General features: G+C 39.8%; 1 protein-coding gene across 5 annotated transcripts in view; it reads right to left on the minus strand.

Moving 5' to 3' along the window:
- ADGRV1 (adhesion G protein-coupled receptor V1) overlaps positions 1-19,538 on the minus strand; it is a 242,414-nt gene that overhangs the window by 165,837 nt on the left and 57,039 nt on the right. For all 5 annotated transcript variants that reach the window (XM_081930116.1, XM_081930117.1, XM_081930118.1 and 2 more), the window contains 13 exons: positions 18,231-18,446; positions 17,801-18,016; positions 16,971-17,215; positions 16,073-16,254; positions 14,505-15,313; positions 12,796-13,005; positions 6,540-6,670; positions 5,476-5,575; positions 4,742-4,921; positions 4,060-4,223; positions 3,072-3,165; positions 1,415-1,493; positions 464-602 (listed from right to left, as the gene is read on the minus strand). In XM_081930116.1, coding sequence (XP_081786242.1) covers positions 464-602; positions 1,415-1,493; positions 3,072-3,165; positions 4,060-4,223; positions 4,742-4,921; positions 5,476-5,575; positions 6,540-6,670; positions 12,796-13,005; positions 14,505-15,313; positions 16,073-16,254; positions 16,971-17,215; positions 17,801-18,016; positions 18,231-18,446 — 2,765 coding nt within the window. The remainder of the gene's footprint in view (positions 1-463; positions 603-1,414; positions 1,494-3,071; positions 3,166-4,059; positions 4,224-4,741; positions 4,922-5,475; positions 5,576-6,539; positions 6,671-12,795; positions 13,006-14,504; positions 15,314-16,072; positions 16,255-16,970; positions 17,216-17,800; positions 18,017-18,230; positions 18,447-19,538) is intronic.

The following is a 19,538-nucleotide window of genomic DNA, read 5'->3' on the forward strand; positions in this document are numbered from 1 at the left end:
TTCCAAGTACTTATCTGAAAGTCAGAACTGAACCTACATCTCTATATAAAATATATACACTTACAAGCTCTCTCCATGCAGCTGAGAAACCTGACTTTCTCATGGTTCCTGATCAAATGGTGCATTGAGCACACATGAATAGATCTGTTCTGACCTTTGGGTGAATGCCCAGAGGTTGTAAGTGGGCTCGATCCCTCTCCTCTCTTATGTTCACACTATATGTGCTCACCATATGAAAAAGGTTCCATATATGATTTATTATTATTATTATTATTATTAACCTGTCAAGATGTTTGTGCTTCCTTTCCCTTCTAGAAAGCAATTGGTTCTCCTTTCTTCTCCTTCCAGCCCTAGAATTTAAAAATTCTAACTAGGCATGTTGTCTGATTATATTTCACTGCTGAAACAAATTAGCTGGCTGGTACTATGGTGAACAGTATTTTTTATTAAGGTTAGTTCTTACCTGTGAGGAAAAATTAAAATCCAGCCCTTGATGTGCTTCCAGATTCTGAGCATACAAGAACAAGGACACTTTACCGTAAGATCCTCGGTCCCGGAATGCTACTAATGTCAAACTTCCATTTACTTCACTTATTTCAAAACTGTTGGGGGAAAAGAAGTACAGCCCTTCCCAATTATATGTATTGACAACAAGTTCATGATTTCATTGGCTATATTCAGATACTTTATTAGGGCTGCCATACGTCCGGGTTTCCCCAGACACATCTGGGAATCGGGCAGCTCAGCAATTCTGTCAGGATTTTCACTTTTGGGAATATGGCAACCCTAACTTTATAGACAACAACTGATGTGCTGGTAAAATGGGGATCAGCTGAGGAGCTAATTGCAAAAAATACTTTAGTTATGGGCACTAATATACTAGGGGAAGGGAAATAGCTCAGGGGTACAATGTTCACTTTGCCAGCAGAATGTCCCAAGTCCAATCCCTAGATAGATAGATAGATAGATAGATAGATAGATAGATAGATAGATATAGATAGATAGATAGATAGATAGATAGATAGGATACACACACACACATTCCAGGTAGCATGCATAGTTCCCACACCCCAAGATCAGTCAGAAAATCTAGTGTCTGAGTGAGGATTTCAACCAAGATCTCCCAGGTATAACACAGTGTCTCCCACATATAGCTACAGGAACTCCAAGGAGCCTAACCTGCTATTTGAACTTAGGAGACTATAAGCATCTGAGGAGTTGGGGGAAGGAAATTCTGAGGGAAAACTCTTAGATAAATCAGGATACTCTGTAGTATCTGATCCGTTGGATCATAGCTTTTATTTAGAATTCATCTGGACTTTGACTGCTCAAAACTATCAACTGTGTAACACCAGAGGAAACAGTTCAGTGCTCAAACAACTGAAAACAAACATAAGCTGAAGATGAGACTTACTTTGTGTTTTGCCAGCCAACTACTCCTCTTGCTCCATCATTTGCATCAATAATAACCTGTGCTGCTAAACCATCTACATCTAAAGATAAAATAGGTTTTAGTAGCGCATAATATTTTAAGCATTGTTCAGATTTCTGGTGGATGCACAAATGTTTCGAGAACAGTGGATATTTATAACTATATTTGTATATTTATGAGTCAATAAACAACATCTATCCACAAAGTATGGGGGTTGATTAGTTCTGAATGCAGATGCATTGTCTTTACTGAATGAAGGCAATAGAACAGAGACATCTAATTATACCACAAGTCTAAATATTTTCTACACTACCTCTAGAATACACATCTCAAGCGAACTACAATATATTTTTCTGTTTACCTTTAAGTTTGTAATGAATTAACCCAGTCAAGTCTATAGACATGCAAATAAAGAAGGTTTATTAGAGGTATACTGGAAACAGCCAGAAGGAGTACTGAAAGTACAGACTCAGTCCATGCCCAAGACAGTAACTTGCTGAAGTGGGACTAAGGATGCAGTGCTAGACAGAGGGATTGAGGATTTAGAGCAGTGTTTCTCAAACTTGGGTCCCCAGCTGTTGTTGGACTACAACTTCCATCATCCCTAGCTAGCAGACCAATGGTCAGGCATGATGGGAGTTGTAGTCCAACAACAGCTGGGGACCAAAGTTTAAGAAACACAATTTAGAGGAAGCCCAACTGCACTAATGGAACAGCAGATATGCCACCGCCTATCAGCTACATCTTTGAAAACCCCACCCTACTTATATGCCAACAGAACACTCCTAGGGTAGATCAATAACTATCAGCAAAAGTAGTGGGTGCAATGGCCAAAATTAGCAAATTTACATCATATCCTATACTCCTCCAGATCACAACACCTGTGTCAACAGCAGAAGTTTACACCAGTCCCAGATCTGGTGGAGAAAACTCAGTGACAGCCACTCCCTATCATGTCAGAGCATATGGTATCATGCAACCCAACACCCAACCAGAAAGGGGGAACACAACTCAAATGGCAGAGTGTGTGGCACAGGTCTGTAGTTCTCAGGCCTTGTGGCATATACACTTAAGAGCTCCGAAGAAGGCGCTTTGGTGAGAGGAAATTATGGAGAATGGGCAGTTTGCATTTTTCACAAAACAGTTTGGCCTCACTATCACAACATAGATGAGAATTTGAGTACATTGCTAACACTTTCCCAGAAGAGGCTGGTCAGGTGGGAGAGGGAAGGGTAAAGTGGCAGGGAGGTTGGTGCAGTGGACACACATTCCGGGGCTTCTGCTGGTGCATTTGCACTATACCGACAGCCAAGCCTTCACCGCATGCCATTTCAGTAAGCAACAGTGACCTGCCTGCCAAGAACCTAACATAGGTATTCCATCCCAACCGATGAGCCACTTCTGCACTTCTCAACCAAGAACCCTACCAAGCCACTCCTGTATTTAAATGCAAATACAGATTGAATGCTATGCATTTAATGTAAGATGCTGTCTCATGCACACCAAAAAGTATTTTGAAAGCTTTCATATTTATAAAAGTTAGTGCAAGAAAATATATCCAAGTCACACACTGCGTATATTACTTGATATATTACTTGATATATAGTGTGGCGCCAATGCAAAGATGTGAAATGTATACCAAGTCTGGGAGGGAAAGATGTCAAAGGATGCATGATAAGTTCCACAGATGTAAGATTAACCAGAAAGAATTCTTGTAACTCTGGTACGTCATCCTGAAAAACAGAAATACAATAAATACTCATGCTATTGTATTTTAACATGCATTTCAAGAATAATCAAAGAAGGCCATCTTTAACATCCTAAAACAGTGGTAGGGAACCTTCAGGGGTCAAATGCCAGTGGTAGGTGGGGCCAGAGCCAAAACTGAGAGGAGCAAGGTATGAGACATTCATTCCTTATGCTCCCACCCCTGTCTTAGAACACTTATTACACAAGGTCGTTTGAGTCTTCTCTCCCAAAAGATGATTAATTACCTGCCCTCAGGTGGGTCTTCACATAACATATGTAAAATAATATATGATGTAATTCAAAACGATTTACAGTCATACCTTGGGTTACAGATGTTTCAGCTTGCATGTTTTCGGGTTGCGCACCGCGCCGAACCCGGAAGTACTAGAATGGGTTACTTCCGGATTTCGGCGCTCACACATGCACAGAAGTGCCGAATCGTGACCCACACATGCGCAGACGCAGCGCTACGGTTCGAATGCTGCAGGTTGTGAACGTGCCTCCTGCACGGATCATGTTCACAACCCGAACGTCCACTGTAACAGTGACAAGAGCTGGTTCTGTCAATGAAGATTTACTGCATAGTGTAGCCAAGAGATTGAAAATGAAAAATGTGTAGTGATCCATTATCACATCACACTAGTTGTAACGGCAGCCAAATAAACCAGTTGATCTCACTTGTATGCATCTCATATCTCTGTTTGTAACTGTTCCCCATGACTTATCAACCATGGGTGGGTGGTTGCATCTACAATTAACTCCATACAGCAATAAAATATACATAGCATAAATATGACTCTGTTATATTCAAAGTATTATGGCCTAAATCCTGCATCCATCAGAATCATTTTTTGTTGTTGAACAGAATTACTATTTACCTCTAGAATAGTAACATTTATGGTAGCCAATGTTTCACCTTCTCCTAAAAGCAGTGACCCCGATACAGGTATGTAATCAACTCCTGGTTCAGCCAAAATCACGTCAGTTTGATTCCTTATGCCAAGAAATCCTGGAACTGTTGCATAGGTGAGATTGATAACACCTAGTGAGCATGCAAGAAAAGAGTTCAGCAATAATTCTAATCAAGGGAGTTGAAACATGAAGAGACATAAATAACTCTTGTCAATTCCATATATTCTTGTGGAAGTGAGAGGTATGTAAAATGACTTACATATGCGACAAATTTATGAAAAAAACAGTAATTAACACTCAACAACTAGAATCTGATCCTGTTCAGTATTTCAGACATGTTTTCTTTCCAGATACTCCAATTCCATCTCCACCCTGATACAATATTCTATAGCATTTCATTGGTGGTGGTGCCCTTAGAGATAACCTGCCAACTGTGGATGGGGCTAAAGCAGGCAGCAATATAGCCAGAGCAAAAATAGTCAGTCACCCACTCACACAATCTCTTTCCCCTACCCACTCTTCCCATGGGCCGGAGGTTCCCAATCTGAGCTAGTAGGTGTGTGTGTATGTGTGGGTACACACACACACATGTAAACATTATTAAATACATAAAATTAATTTAGAATCCAACCCACTCCACATACCAACCTAGAGATCCAAATTCTCTGTTAATGAAAAGCTGAATGGTTTTATTTCCCTCTTGTACCAAAACAACTCTAGATGAAGGAGCAAAACTCAGAACTCCATGTGGTTCATCACTCGCCTCTATTGTCAAAACTGCTTCATAGCCTTGGCTATCCAAGATAGCAGCTCCAGAAGAAGCAACCCCTGAAAAACAAAATCAATAGACTATGTTAATCAGAACTGTCACCCACAGTATTTTGTTGTTGTTGTTTAAATAGCCCAAAGATCAGTTTAGTTGTTTCTTGAAGATGCTGCAAACTCTATAATTTAACTCAAGCACTATCTCTTAAAGTCAAAGTTCTTAGGGCTGGCAGGGAAGGTCAAAGCAGGCTATTCTACCTGGGAGTCAGAGTTTGCAGCCTCCTAGTGGTCCTAAGGCCAGAGGCCAATGTCATTCCCTGTTGCTCTGCAGTTTCCGGACAACTCGCATCAATGTTCACAAAGACATATCCCTCACCTGATCACTGTAGTATGATGTGATCACTTGCCTTTGTGACATCACAGATCAAGCACTACAGACAAAACATCACTAGCACCTCACATCACTTCAGACACAATGCTTTTCATCTGAATCACTTAATACATTCTGCTGAATCTGTTAATACATGTAAACCACAAAATGCTGAGTGCTCAAGTAATAAGCATGCATGTACAGATGATCCCTTATTTGCTGTTTCTCCATTGTGACCTGATGTTACCTTGAGTTCTAACGTTGTACAGAATCACTTGATATTCTTCTTTTTCTTCAGGAATATGGTCATCCAACAAGTGAACATAAAATGTTGCATTCAGTGATCCCTGTTATTTAAGGGAGAAACCAGTGAACCACTATGCAATAGACAACTGAGTACTATAAACAGTTAAGACATCTTCAGTTCCTTTACAGAAGACCACAGCCCCGTATCTCCTGTAGCTGTTTTACCACAAGCCAGAACTGATACCTCAGCAACTTGCACAGCACAAGTGGGAACTTTTTTTTACTTTCAAGGGCCACAAACCGTTGGGGATAATCTGTCAGGCACACGTACTGCTGCTGGAAGCAGCCAGAGCTAACAGTAGGGTGGAGCAACTCCATTTTCTCTTTCTCCCTTTCTCCCAGCAGACTTCCTGCTTGGAGAGGGAGAGGTCACTGTTACAAGGGCTCTAAACCAGGGGTCAGCAACCTTTTTCAGCCATAGGCCGGTCCACCATCCCTCAGACCATGTGGTGGGACTATATATTTTTGGGGGGGGGGGATGAATGCCCTATCCTATGCCCCACAAATAACCCAGAGATGCATTTTAAACAAAAGCACACCTTCTACTCATGTAAAAACACCAGGCAGGCCCCACAAAGAACCCAGAGGTGCATTTTAAATAAAAGGACACATTCTACTTATGTGAAAACAGGCTGATTCCCAGACCCTCCGTGGGCCAGATTTAGAAGGCGATTGGGCTGCATCTGGCCCACGGGCCTTAGGTTGCCTACCCCTGCTCTAAACTGACTGCTTACAGAAGGCTTTCTCCCTCTCCTCCTTTCTTTACTCCATCCATTTCAGTTCCCTGCCCCTCCTTCTTCTCTCTCTGGACTCCCATCCACATGCAACCATAGGCTCTCCAACCCTAGTGAACAGCATTCAGTGGAAATAGAACTTGACTCTGGATAAAGAGCTTTGCACTGGATTTCTAAGACAGTAAAGTAGGCAATTTGATAAGGAAAGAAATCTGCTGTGCTTAATTGCAGCCATTCATACTTCCTCTTTATGTATTCATTTTGTAGTTACCTCCCAAAAAAAGAGCATGCCAGAAACATTTTCAAAATTATGTTCCAAGTGGGGCCCAACAATTTTCCAATCAACAGTGACATTCCCTGCTCCTGGGGCAGTCCTTAGGACATGAAACGACAGCAACTCTCCTAGGAATTAAAGAAAGCAGAACACAATAGTAACCACAAGGTAAGAGATGCAAATTTTGTGTATAACCCACCCGGAACTTCTCCTGTACAGTCCCCATTGCTGCAAACAGAAGTTTTTCAAGTATACCAATGTGCTCTTAAGCAGCTCCAAGTCATTATAATGGCCAATGTGCATGAGAAGTTTTTGGTGAGTTGTTTCCACTGCCGGAATTGCTCTTAAAAGACCCTGAAGCATGCAAACTGTAAATAAAATAATCACAGTAGCATCCTTAAAAAAACAAAACTATCAGGTATATATAGAAAGCCTTGCTTTAGACACCCTATTAATGAATTCGTTTAGTGAAAAAAGACCCAGATTTGTTGGAATGCTGAATCATGAAAATCTGTCTTCAGAAAGCAGCAGGGAAATATATAAAATTCATGCAAAGAATTTAAGTATAAACACAACTGAAAGCAAATCCCAACAGAACATGCAAAAAAAAAATCAGCAAGAGGGAGAAAAATAAACTCCTGTCAACTAAAAGAAAAAATAAATGCTGTATGTACTAGCTGTCTCATGTGATTACTTAAAGTAGTTTTTACAAGAAAGATACATATAATGTAACATTGCACTGTAGTGGAATGTTGCACAATGCATGCAGGAAAATGCTTGTAATTACCTGTAGATTCCATTTATTTCAGTTAAAACTTACATGATAACATCAGTGTTACAATTTTCTTTGATTTCAGAGGGAAGAGTTCACAAAAAGTTAATCGCTACCTGCGTTTGACATATCATGTGCATAGATATTGCTCATTCATACTTCAGTATGTGAATATAAGTATAGATGTAATGCATACACATCCAATGTACATGTAATACATATAAGACTCGAAGTATATGCCAGGAACATAAGTTTTCTGCACAGCCATGACAGTGCTTTTGATAGAGTAGTTTTGCTAATAGGACAACATGGGTTAATATGCATTTTAAAAAAAATTCCCCCTCTTCTGATATTGTAAATAATTAGCATCTATGTTGAAATAATCAAACAAGTATAACCAATGTGAATAAATAAACCAAGAACTGTATACACTGCAGCGTGCCCAAAAAGTTAATATGCAAAATTTACATTTTAATTTAAAAAATAAACAATGGTTTTGACTTGCAGAAAACCTATGGCCCTGTCACAATTATGCTGCCTATGTATTACTACTGCATTTTTTTCAGGTGAGCAAAGTTTCAGTTTGCCAGTACATACAGTATTGCATGGGTCAAAGGAAGGAAAATGTAAATATAGTAGAGAACATTTATTTTACACATTAGATACATAGAGCATCCTATTGTGCAAGTGTAATTGTTATGAACTATTTTTATATTATTGAATATGTGTTTTCCCCTGAAACTCTTAAATTCTGTTTTTGTTGCAAATAAAGGTGGAGGGGACAGTATTCGTCTTTTAAAATTTAACTCAGAGTTATAACCAGGTTGTATATATATGGCTATTCCTTACCCACACTGTGAAAACACATGGGGTACTAGGATAGAGCAAACTGAGAATCCAAACTTAGTTGTTATTTTTTAAAGTCAGCTTCCAAGACAGCAGTTCTCACCCTCACTGAAGATGTGACTGAGGGGGTATAGGAAGGAATGGAAAAGCCTCTCTGGTGATGGAAAGGAGCTTCACTGTGGGGGAATCATGCCTAGCACAAAGGCTCCAAGTATGCTCACAGAAAGCCCAGGAGGCATAGATCTACTGAAGGCAGTGTTCATGAGGGCAGTAGGTGTGAAACTGGGGGCTGCAAAAGCATTCAGTGGTCTAAGAACTACCAGTTCCAATGTCTCCTTGTATCCCCATTGTTTGGGGCCCCAAATGACACCAGAGGAAGCATAGGTAGCTTTCTTCATGTTAGAGAAGGGAAAACAAAAACTGTTCTCTCCTCAGTCCTATTTTGGCCAGAGTGGGCCAACAGCACTCTGGTGGTGGCAGTGTCCCTGCCACGGAAATACACTTAAGATTGTTCTACTTCAGTAGAAAGACAGGCTAATTGCTGGCAAAGCTTTCAGATTTCAAAACTGAAGGGCAGGAGGGAAGGCTGAACTGGATCTTCACAATAGTTGGGGAATTAGTTTCACTGCCCTTCTCAATCTCCATAATCTACGCAGACCACAATTTATTTTTTTTGTTTTACTAAAAGTTATTACTGTACTACAATAATTACTTCCAAGCACACATCTCATGTATAACTGCATAACTGGAAGTGAAAGTAACAAAGGGACAATTTTCAGATTAGATGGTTGTTATTTGCAATATTGCCAGAATATAATATTAAGTCACTGTTTTAATCTTGAATGATCAAAGATGGATTGTATGTATTTATCACCAAAATAATAATATAACTATTTTAAAAAAATCAAACTATCAATTCACATCACAAAGCAACACCTTGTTTAATGTTATCCAGAATTATAAAAGCGTTTGGGAACCTGCACTAGGAATTCTAGGAACTATTTGTAGAGATATCAGCAATAAGCCCACGTACAATTTGCATAAATGCAATGCATGTCTTATTCTAACTGTTTGAATTTTTCTTTTCTGCCCAGAGTAGCAGTTTTGGAGGAGAAACAAAATATAATCCCCCCCCTGCCTCCACCCCATCCCAATAATATTTTGTACTGTACTGAAATACATTTTATCCTATTTGAGAATTTTGCACCAATATCAAAAAGCAAATTAAGTTTTACTTAATAAAAGTAAAAAAGTCCACAATAGCAAAATGCACAAATAAGACTCAATATAGTTCAACACACCATTATACCGCACTATTTTATATCATTCGTAATAAAACACACTATGATACAGAGTGTAGCTGGCAAATTGTCTAAAAGAAGACTACATCAGATGGTGGTTGAGATCAGATTTCATGTTTACATTCGGCCCTTCCGACATTACAAATATGAACAGCATTGGGCACTGTCCAGTCACAGGTGTTTTTACAGACTGAAATTAAAACATGTAATGTCAGGGACAGTCCTCAATGTGTCTGATGGTGTTTGCATGACAATGAGCATGTCCATGGGTTTTCATATACATGAGATCTAATAAAAAATCAAAGCCTCCACAGGCTACTTCCAGTCCCTTAATGAAAGCAGTATTGGACCATGGTAACGAGCAGTATCCAATTAATGCATCCTGCCCATGAAAAGATTTCTACATGTGCAATGGGGCTTTCCACTGTTCAACCTCCTCCTGGCACACATACCCTAAACCACCCCCAAATCAGCTTCAGAGAATAGATTTGTGAACTGAATTGCAGAGTTGGAAGGTATCCCAAGGGTTACTGAGTGCAACCCCCTTGTGATGCAGGAATCTCAACTTGATCATACATGGCATAACAGAATAGAATGGGAGATAGGGAAGTTCCCACTGAATAAGTGGAAATCTTGGGGCACATTACTCAGCTCTACTTAAGGTACAACCCGGTGAGTAAGAAAAATGGCCAAGTTAGGTATGCAGTGCAATCATTTGAGGAGTTGAACATTTTATCTGCTTTTATTACACCAAAGATTGATACCATTGGAAATAGTATTGTGCAATGCAGAATTACAAGGGCACATGTTAAGAATTCCCTCATTCTAATGGATAAAAGGAGTATGTTTTTGATAGTGTGAAGGAAGGGATTAATATTATTATTATTTTAAAAACTGACATCTACATAATTCCGAAATCATGGCCTGCAGTCCTCAAAACCATTTCTCGAGAATAGCTCCCTCTGCTTCAGCTGAACTCCTTTAGGATAAACAACCTGAGGATCAAGTCATCACTTGATGATGGAATGATGACCTTCATTCCCTCATCAACATGGGTTGATGCTCATCATAACAGGTTAGTGCTGGAAGCAGTGGAAAGCTGAGTCTCTGAGATAGGTGTAAAAAACTGAGGAAACCGTAAGTGCAACCAAGATGGCAGATTGGTTGAGTAATAAGGTTAGGTTCTGCCTGTTTCAGGGAGGGAGCACCTTAATGGGCTGGATTTTCCTAATATGGAAACATGTTGATGACCCCAGCACTAATTAATAAAAATGAAAGCTTGACACCAAAGGAAATGTTTAGCCATTTCAGAACTTTTTGAATATCTACTGATTATTCTTTTTAAATGAACGTGTCTGGATAAAGCTAAAGTACTCTTAAACTTTAGAACCTGGAAGCTAAATGTTCACTGCGGTCTCTAAATTCTATAATAAAAAGTTATTTAGCTCCACAGTACTGTGTGTGTGTGTGTGTGTGTGTGTGTGTGTGTGTGTGTGTGAAGAAAACATAGTAGGTGGCAAACAGAGTCCATGAAGGTCACCATGCAGTTTGTGTTAATTCCTTGTGCTCATTGATGGATCTTCTTAGCATGTCAGGTTACAGCTGCTTTGACATGCTCATGAGAGCCATTAATGTAGGAAAGAAAAGTAAGAAAGCTCAGGCATACAGCAGCACAGAATCAACAATGGTGACCTATGTGGAAACTTCCCAAAAACGGTAATGATGACCTTTCACATACAAGAGATATATACATAGATTAGGCAGTTGATATAACAGGGCCTGCAGAACCTTTAGTAAAAGTGCATCTAATGCATGCAGATTTTTGCTTAACAGTTACTGTCGTTCTTTCCAAGAGAAGGCAGCACTGTATCAGGAAATGCATCAAAAACATGAAAGAGGCATGCAGGCCCCCCATCCACATTTTAAATACTAACAAAACAAGATTTGGTCAATTCCAACCATTGCAGGCAGAGAGGGTGTGCAGTTAGGAATGTCAATCTCACATTAGTTTGACTACACATGACTAATTTCCACCAGTGGTAACATAATATCACTATTTTTCATTCATATGCTTGACAAGGAATTCTATACATGTCTCCTTAGAAGTAAGTTTGAGTACAATGTATGCATGTATAGGATTGGTACACCACCACCTCTGTTTGTATTCCACTGATCAGAGGCACTGGCTGTAGATTTGCTCCCAGGAGTTGGCATGCAGCCAAAAGCATAGTAAATTGGAAACAAATCCCATTGACTTAATCCATTGGCTAAAGTGGTCTAGGGTAGCACTGTGAATTCAAGAGATAGTACAAACAGCTAACATAGGTGTTTATGCTCTGGATGCTGTTACCTTGCCTACCTAATTAGGAATGTTCTTCCTTATGGATTAGAAATACTCCTTTTAAGTATAACAGCAGTTTATAGCTACTGCTGTCATTATTGTTAGAAAACAGCCAAGAGTGCCTTAACTGTACTGATTATCCATAATGAAATTAAACAATTCATATACTTAAGGGTCACAGACAGCTGCAAACAAAAGCCTCTTACAGCAAAAGACCTAGCTACTCAGCACTTCAGCAAAGGAAAGAGATTCCAGACATAGGCATAGCATAGCAACACCATGGCAGAATGCTTTCTTAACATCAGTGGGAGTCACCTAGAAGCAAAGGTGTTCAGGAAAGAAGTGGGAAAGTCTCACCTGCATTTTAAGGTGCACATTTTTATTGCAAATAGAAGTCCCTAGTGGGATTGATGATTATCAGAACTGCAGCAGGTAAGGAAGGTGGATTTAGCAATTTTCTCTCCTGTTGCAAGTTCTGAGGAAAATGCTTTCTACAAAGAATTCATTCCATTGGCACACACCATGGATTTCCTCCAAATATAAATTATTGTTATTTTTCAGAAAAGTGGTTTTCATCAGGACCAGAGCAAATAAGGAAAGGGTAAAACTTCCCCTTCCCACCTGTTGTAATCCCAATAATTAACACACATGGCCTGGCATGGCTGCTATTTGCATATTGCAAAATGTGCAAATTAAATGCAGAGATATGTTTTGCATCATGTCTAGTTTGACCTTGAATCTCTACAAAATAGTGGACAATGAAATTGTTTCTCCCCTTTCCTCATTAGGGATTTTTTAAAAAGTTTATTGCTTGTTTGATTTCTGATGCACTATAGAAATAAATGATATATGTGGCTAAAGACCCTCTCAGAATTTTCTTTTCTCATTTTCAACCTATGTGGTAAATCAAAGTGAGCCATTACTGTGAGAAAGCATAGGCAAGTGGATTGATAGCACACAGAGTGAGAGTAGTGAAAATGGAGAGGAACCCACCTTCATGACCGATAACAGATCTCGAAGATGTCTGAAAGCTAATAATTCCTGCCACATTGTCATTGGCCAGAATAACCACAGTGACCGTATCTGAGCTGGGTTGAATACGACTGCCACCATCAGTGTGAATCAAACTGATGATAATGCTTTCGTCATCCTCGGGTTCAGAGTCATCTAGAATTGTCAATGTGATTGTCTTTTTTGTTTCACCTGACAAAAAAAATTGAAAGGCTTTTAGACAATCTGTGCTACCACTGTTTCAGCAGTGATCATCCCAGTGCTTAAAATAAACAAACTGAACAGCTTTCTGGGGGGGCTAACATATAAGCAGAGCAAATTCAGTTCATGGTACTATTTAATATGTTTATTTATTTTACCTTTGCTGATTAGTCATCCGAGTTGTTTTCTTTTACTCTTCTTGACACAGAGTCCCAACCCAATGAGAGCTTGAGTCATCCAGACTAATCTATTTTATTGCATTTTAAATATACTGCAAGCTGCCTCAGGGTCTTCAGTAAAAAGACGAGGTATATACATTTCAAACAAATAAATATCTTCATATTGGCCATATCTGCTAATATATACAACCACACAAAACTATTTTCTGATCAAAAATGGACTACCTTGCGGATAATAATTAACCGTGACATATGAGCCAGCTGAAATTTTGCAAGGATGAATGCCTTGTTCACAATACCAGTTCACCCATGGATATACAGTGGTACCTTAGGTTACAGACGCTTCAGGTTACAGACTCTGCTAACCCAGAAATAGTACCTCGGGTTAAGAACTTTGCTTCAGGATGAGAACAGAAATCATGTCGCAGCAGAAGCAGGAGGCCCCATTAGCTAAAGTGGTGCTTCAGGTTAAGAACAGTTTCAGGTTAAGAATGGACCTCCAGAACGAATTAAGTTCTTAACCCGAGGTACCACTGTATTCCATGAAGAAACTGAAATAATATCTCCTGTTTGGGGTGGGGTGTGTGTGATATGGATTCATTTTGAGATTACACACCTCAGATGACAAATAACCTCTTTATCTGATGGGTTTGCACAATGTTTTATAAACTCATTGAATTTAAACTATGGTTTAAGAACAAAGAGTGTGTCTGCTCCCTGCTCTGTGTATCACATAGGCTTCGGCCAGGACTGGCCCAAGACTTTTGGCTGCCTGAAGCAAAAGACAAATATGCCTCCTATATTCCATATAATTGTGATGGGTGTCCTCTGCTGTACCCAAGAAAGCAGCAGGCTACTTTGTGGGGTGTAGGGCAGGCCACATGGCACACACAACTCTGTCCTTCGGCACCTCCTTGCCACTCCATGCTCTACAGTATTTGCTGTCTGAGGCAGTTGCAACATTCTACATAATGGCAGGCTCTGGCCTGCCTTCACTCAGTGTTGATCTGAAGCTGGCCATAAAGGACAGTGATTGTACAACAGACAGAGCTATTGATTGTTAGAACAACAGTGGGTATGCTCTGGCTCCACTGCTAGAGGCAGCAGTGCTTCTGAATACCAGTTGCTGGAAACCACAGGAGAGGAGAGTGCTCTTTGGCTCAAATCCTGCTTGCTGGTTTCCCACAGGCATCTGGTTGGCCACTGTGAGAACAGGACAATGGACTAGATGAGCAATTGGCCTGATACTGCAGGCTCTTCTTGTGTTCTTATGTATTGTGCTATTATTATGTATCCTCCCAAACCTCTTACCTTCTGCAAAAATCAGGATTTCCCCTTCACCTATGAAATCCACATTTGGGGTAGCTGTGCCACCAGCTATGCTCCACTCCAGTATCACCTGTCCCAGACTACCTTCCGTTCTGTGTATCATTAGCTGCACAGTGTTCTGAGGCCATTCATGAACTTCTACATAAAGACCATCCTCTGTTGTATTGGGGCTGATGCTGTAGATCACAAACACACCAAAGGCATCTCCGTTCATTAGTATGACCACTGTAGAGGTGTTTGGTTGTCCTATGGTTGGATAATCTTCAATGCTGGCAGAGATGTTCAGCAGCTCAACCCTTAACAGAGAAATGACAAACTTCTCGTCCACTTCTGGAAAATCATCAGGAAGTATGGTAACTGTGAGATTTGCAAACTCTGCTCCTTCGGCCATTATCACCCACTGCCTTGTAACAGATTCATAGTCACTACCTGCAATTGCTTGTGTACTAAAAAGAGAGGATACGGTGGTAAGGTTTTTCTTGTACGTCCAGAATCCTGACTTGTTGGTTACTGGGCCATCCCAAGTTGCCACCCAAATGCATGCAGGAATTCCAACGGCATTGGACGAGGTGAAGGCTGAACATGCTGGCTCTTTCAGGCATAGAGTTGCACAATTGTACAATGAGTCATTAGTTGAAACATTCACTTTGGTCATCTCAATTGTGTCTGGAATTCCTTGCACAGCAGCTTCATAGTAGGACAGCACATCCAGGCCTTCGGCTACTGCCAGAGCTACAACATCAATTTCAGAAGTGCTGTAGAAAATCTGCAACCGCCCAAATCTTCCACCACTACAAATTGTGATAAGCAAGGAGGTTATGTTAATTGTGACAGTTTCTCTAGTTACAATATTTATAAATAAGAAAAAAAATGCAAAAATATTCATCATTTAAATACAACTTTTAAAACTATCACCACTCTCATTTATTTTAAAATGCCACATCAACCCTGAAAACTGGGAAAGCAAGAAGTGGCAATGGGATGAGAGAATGAAAGTGTGAAGAACAAGCTTATAGCGTGTATCATTTTCACGTCTAAATCCTAAGTCCTTTATGTTGACTTCTCCTGGTGAGTAAGCAAATGTTGGAACAAGCAAACCTGTTCCTGCTGCCTGCTTAGGCTGGAAGTCTTTCCTCTGTGACCTCCTTCATTTAAGAGCTTCCCTTAGTCTTCCCAATTCTTATCAACTGCATCTCACACATTTCAGTTTAAACAGATGTAAGATCATAAGAGCCACTATTGGTCTCAGTCTTAAATCCACTTTCCCCCATGTGCTCACTTATTTTATAAAGCAGTGCTTTTCCCCCTTAAAAATGTTTAGGAGTATTCTCATTTCCCTACTCCTATTGAAATAATGCCCTTCAATGAGGCCAAACTTAGATTCATAAAATGTTTAGGGGTATGCGTACCCCTTGGGAAAAATATAGTATACCACTTGTTGTTGTTGTTGTTAATAGGTTTTTTTACAAGCAAACCTAACAATACAATAGCGGGAGAACACAGAATAATTCACAGTCAGTACACTTAAAAGACCAAGGTATTAAACAGACCTTCTCTTCACTGTTATGTTTGCAACTGAACTCCTCTCCAGTGGCTCTTGAATTCGGTACAAGTTTTGGTGAAAGGCAACTGTGCCGTATGGCTTATCGTTGGCAGGAATTATCACATTTGCCACTCCATCTGGTCCAATAGTACCTCCATTGGAAGCCTGAATTAATTCCACTCTGATAACCTACAAAGCATGTTAGATTGTCATTGAAACAACTTGATGGTGGGAAAAAATGTCTAGTTTGAGCCAGATGATAAACAAGTATTGGAAAACTCCCCCCCCAAAAAAGTATCCTAATTTTAGGCTATTGTGCTGCTTATTAGAAATGCAGTATAAACAAAAGCAAGCAACTCAATTCAGCTTTCAGTATTCATGATGAGTAACACATGCTACAGCAGTTACCAAATTACCTATCCTTTTATTGTTTAGTGTAGCAAAATTAAGAAACCAGTATTCCTACTGGTACTAGAAACAGATATCATTCAAAATCATTAGAAATACCACTTATAGCAATATGAGAACAGAGCAGTATGATTTATCTAAAGTTATCTAAAGTCTAGGCCACTAGAGGGAGATTGCTAGGTACCACCACATGAGTTTCCTCAGTGTCAGGAGTGAACCAGCAATAAATCACACTGTGCAGGTTGGAATTAACTCTTTATCAGCAAAAACACGTTTTGCACAGGAATGCCAGACCTAATGGACACAGCCAATCATCTCTGGTAAGTCTTGCCCCCATGAAGCAGTTGCTGAGACTGAAGGTCCCCCCTCCCCACAGCTGCTTAAGTTGCCTCCTGTCCAGGGTTTCCCCCAAGCAATCAGAGACATAACACACCACTTACAAAACAACAGAAATCATGAATGTTTCTGGTCATGTGTTGTATGGCTGCTGAACTCACCTCTTCAATTTCTGGATCATCATCAGCCACGATATCCAGTGTCAAGTTCTTCATGGTTTCTCCAGGTGAAAATGGAATATTACCCGAGAAGACCAGCAAATCACTGGCAGCAGGTTGCCCATTAATGCTGGCTATCCATTGAACAGTCACATTGCCCAGTGTTCCAGCATTACGAATGACTGGAAGATCTATCCTCACTGTGTCAGATTCAGGCTCTTCAACTGTGATTTCTGTGATCTGGAAGACTAGCAAAGTTTTTATTCCTTCCTTCCTTCAAATGTCTTGTAGGATAAGGTTGCTTTTTAATACATATTTTATTGTAAGAGACATTTATGAAATAGAATGCTAATAAGTAGTGGGTGTAGCAAGCCACCACATAGGATCACACTGGATGAATTTCCATGAAAAGGCAATCATTTTTACTTCATTTGAGAACAGTCATCGCCACATTTAATATCACCTAATCCCTGCACTGGTGGGTCTTGCTACTCCCTATTCCTTTTTGCTTTCTTTCCATATCTTTGTGGCAGAAAGTTTATGTCACTGGCTGGTCTTCTCTGATGTCTCCCAACTTCACTGAATACACAGGGGATCAGTTTAAGCCTTAGAATTTGAAAGTCCCTGGGAGTCCTGCGTAAAATGGAACCCACTAATCTACAGCAGAACATCATGGGGGTTCAAAGGAACCTTGTGGTTTTAAGACTGGTGTAGTATTTAACTTTTCATTGAAGAGTGTCTTGCAACAGAAACTGCTTGTTAAATCAGCAAATGGCCACTGTGACATTTGCCACTCAAAGGATAGAAGAATAGGTTTAAGAGCTTCATCTTACCAAAAGATCCAAATGGATCATCAGAGGCCTCAATGGTTATAATTGCCTGAGTTAGGCTCCCAAGCAATGCTCCTCCTGTTGTTTCATTGAGCAGCTGCACAAGGAAGGACTCTTCAACTTCAGGGTTGATATCATTGATTATATAAATTGGCACAGCTTTGCTGGTCTCCCCTTCTAGAAGGACAACATCTGATGAGGCTATGCTGTAATCTTCCCCTACATAAATAGAAATGACAAAGATGCTTAAGCAATATTGGAAGCAAATGTCTACTAGCTGTACTTGACTCATGATTCAAAGTTACTATTTCTTCTCATTGCTGAGAAGTTAAATGAAAAGCTGAGTGTGATCCATATTCCTGCTGTTTGTTAGAAAACTACATAGATCAGTACATCTTTTGCCTTATGGCTGATTTTTTTCTCTCACACCCACCTGCAATTGCTGTTATTGGCACTGCTTTAAATTTCACTGAAACATCTGCAAAAATCCCCCCAGTTCTTGTGACATTGATGATTGGTCCGATGTAATTTTCAGCAACTCGTACAGCTGGTGCCGACAGCTGTAACGTTCCAAAAGCATCATCATTGGCATTGATAATTATGTGAGCAATGGTATCCCCTTTAGCTCCAAGGCGAGGAGAATCTGAAACTGAAATACCAAGTAATTTGAGCCATCTGAGATCCCTGTTTATTACTACCTTACAAGTATAGTTTTGAAAAGGTTTTGACAGCACCTTACATAATGACAACAAATTTAACATAGATGCCAAAGAAAATAGCTAAACACCATCATAAAAGCAATAATGTTAAACCCTTAAAAATGCATTCTTTTTTTAATTTAGCTTGTACAGTATAATCATAGCTGTACATTATGTAAGGTTATGGCAAAACAAAATCTTGATATCATGCTATTATCATCTCAGATCAAGGCCTCTAATGCAAGGATTGTCCCCTGGAGATTGTGGACTACAACTTCCATCAGGCATGGCCAGCATGGGAGTTGTAGTTCAACAACCAAAAGAGGACTATAGGTTCTCCATATCTAGTCCAATGCATAACACAGGGCAGTGCCAAATATGAACTATAATAAACAAAACTTCCATGTTCATAGACAGTGTAACTCTGAATACCTTATGCTGGGGACATACAACTGGGGAAGGACATGAAATTCATGCCCTGCTTGTGGGCTTCCAAAATGGATCTGTTTTTAGAAACACGACACTTGCTTAGATGGATCTTTGGTCTGATCCATCATCTCTCTTGTGTATACTAACATATTCAAAGCTCAACAGAAACTGGATTTCATTCTCAATTATGGTATTATTTCTGGGATTCGTATGATGAAATATACATGACAGTTCAATTATCCCAAAGAGCTTCATATCTGAATCTTCTCTGCTTATCAAGACTGAAAGGAAATGTAATTAGACAACCTGGGGAACTTTGAAGTGCAAATCAGTATATAATCTTCTAAATAAAGCTGGCTAATTAGCATCCATACTTCTAGACATGCAGACAGACACATGTCCCTAGGTTACAGACTGCAATCTATATGAAAAGAGAACACACAAAGACCACAAGATAAAAGTTATGTAAGGTCCCAGAATGCAAAGGAATCTAATCAGTCATTTGGCAATGCTAGAAAGAAACCTTCTCTATCCATTATGTTTCCAGACAGAGATTAATCCCTATTTGGTGGGTGGGATGTGGAAAGCACCTTTTGTTATACAAGATGGGCACT

This window comes from Podarcis melisellensis (genome assembly GCF_964234715.1).
Source record: "Podarcis melisellensis genome assembly, chromosome: 11".
In the NCBI taxonomy this organism is placed as follows: domain Eukaryota; kingdom Metazoa; phylum Chordata; class Lepidosauria; order Squamata; family Lacertidae; genus Podarcis; species Podarcis melisellensis.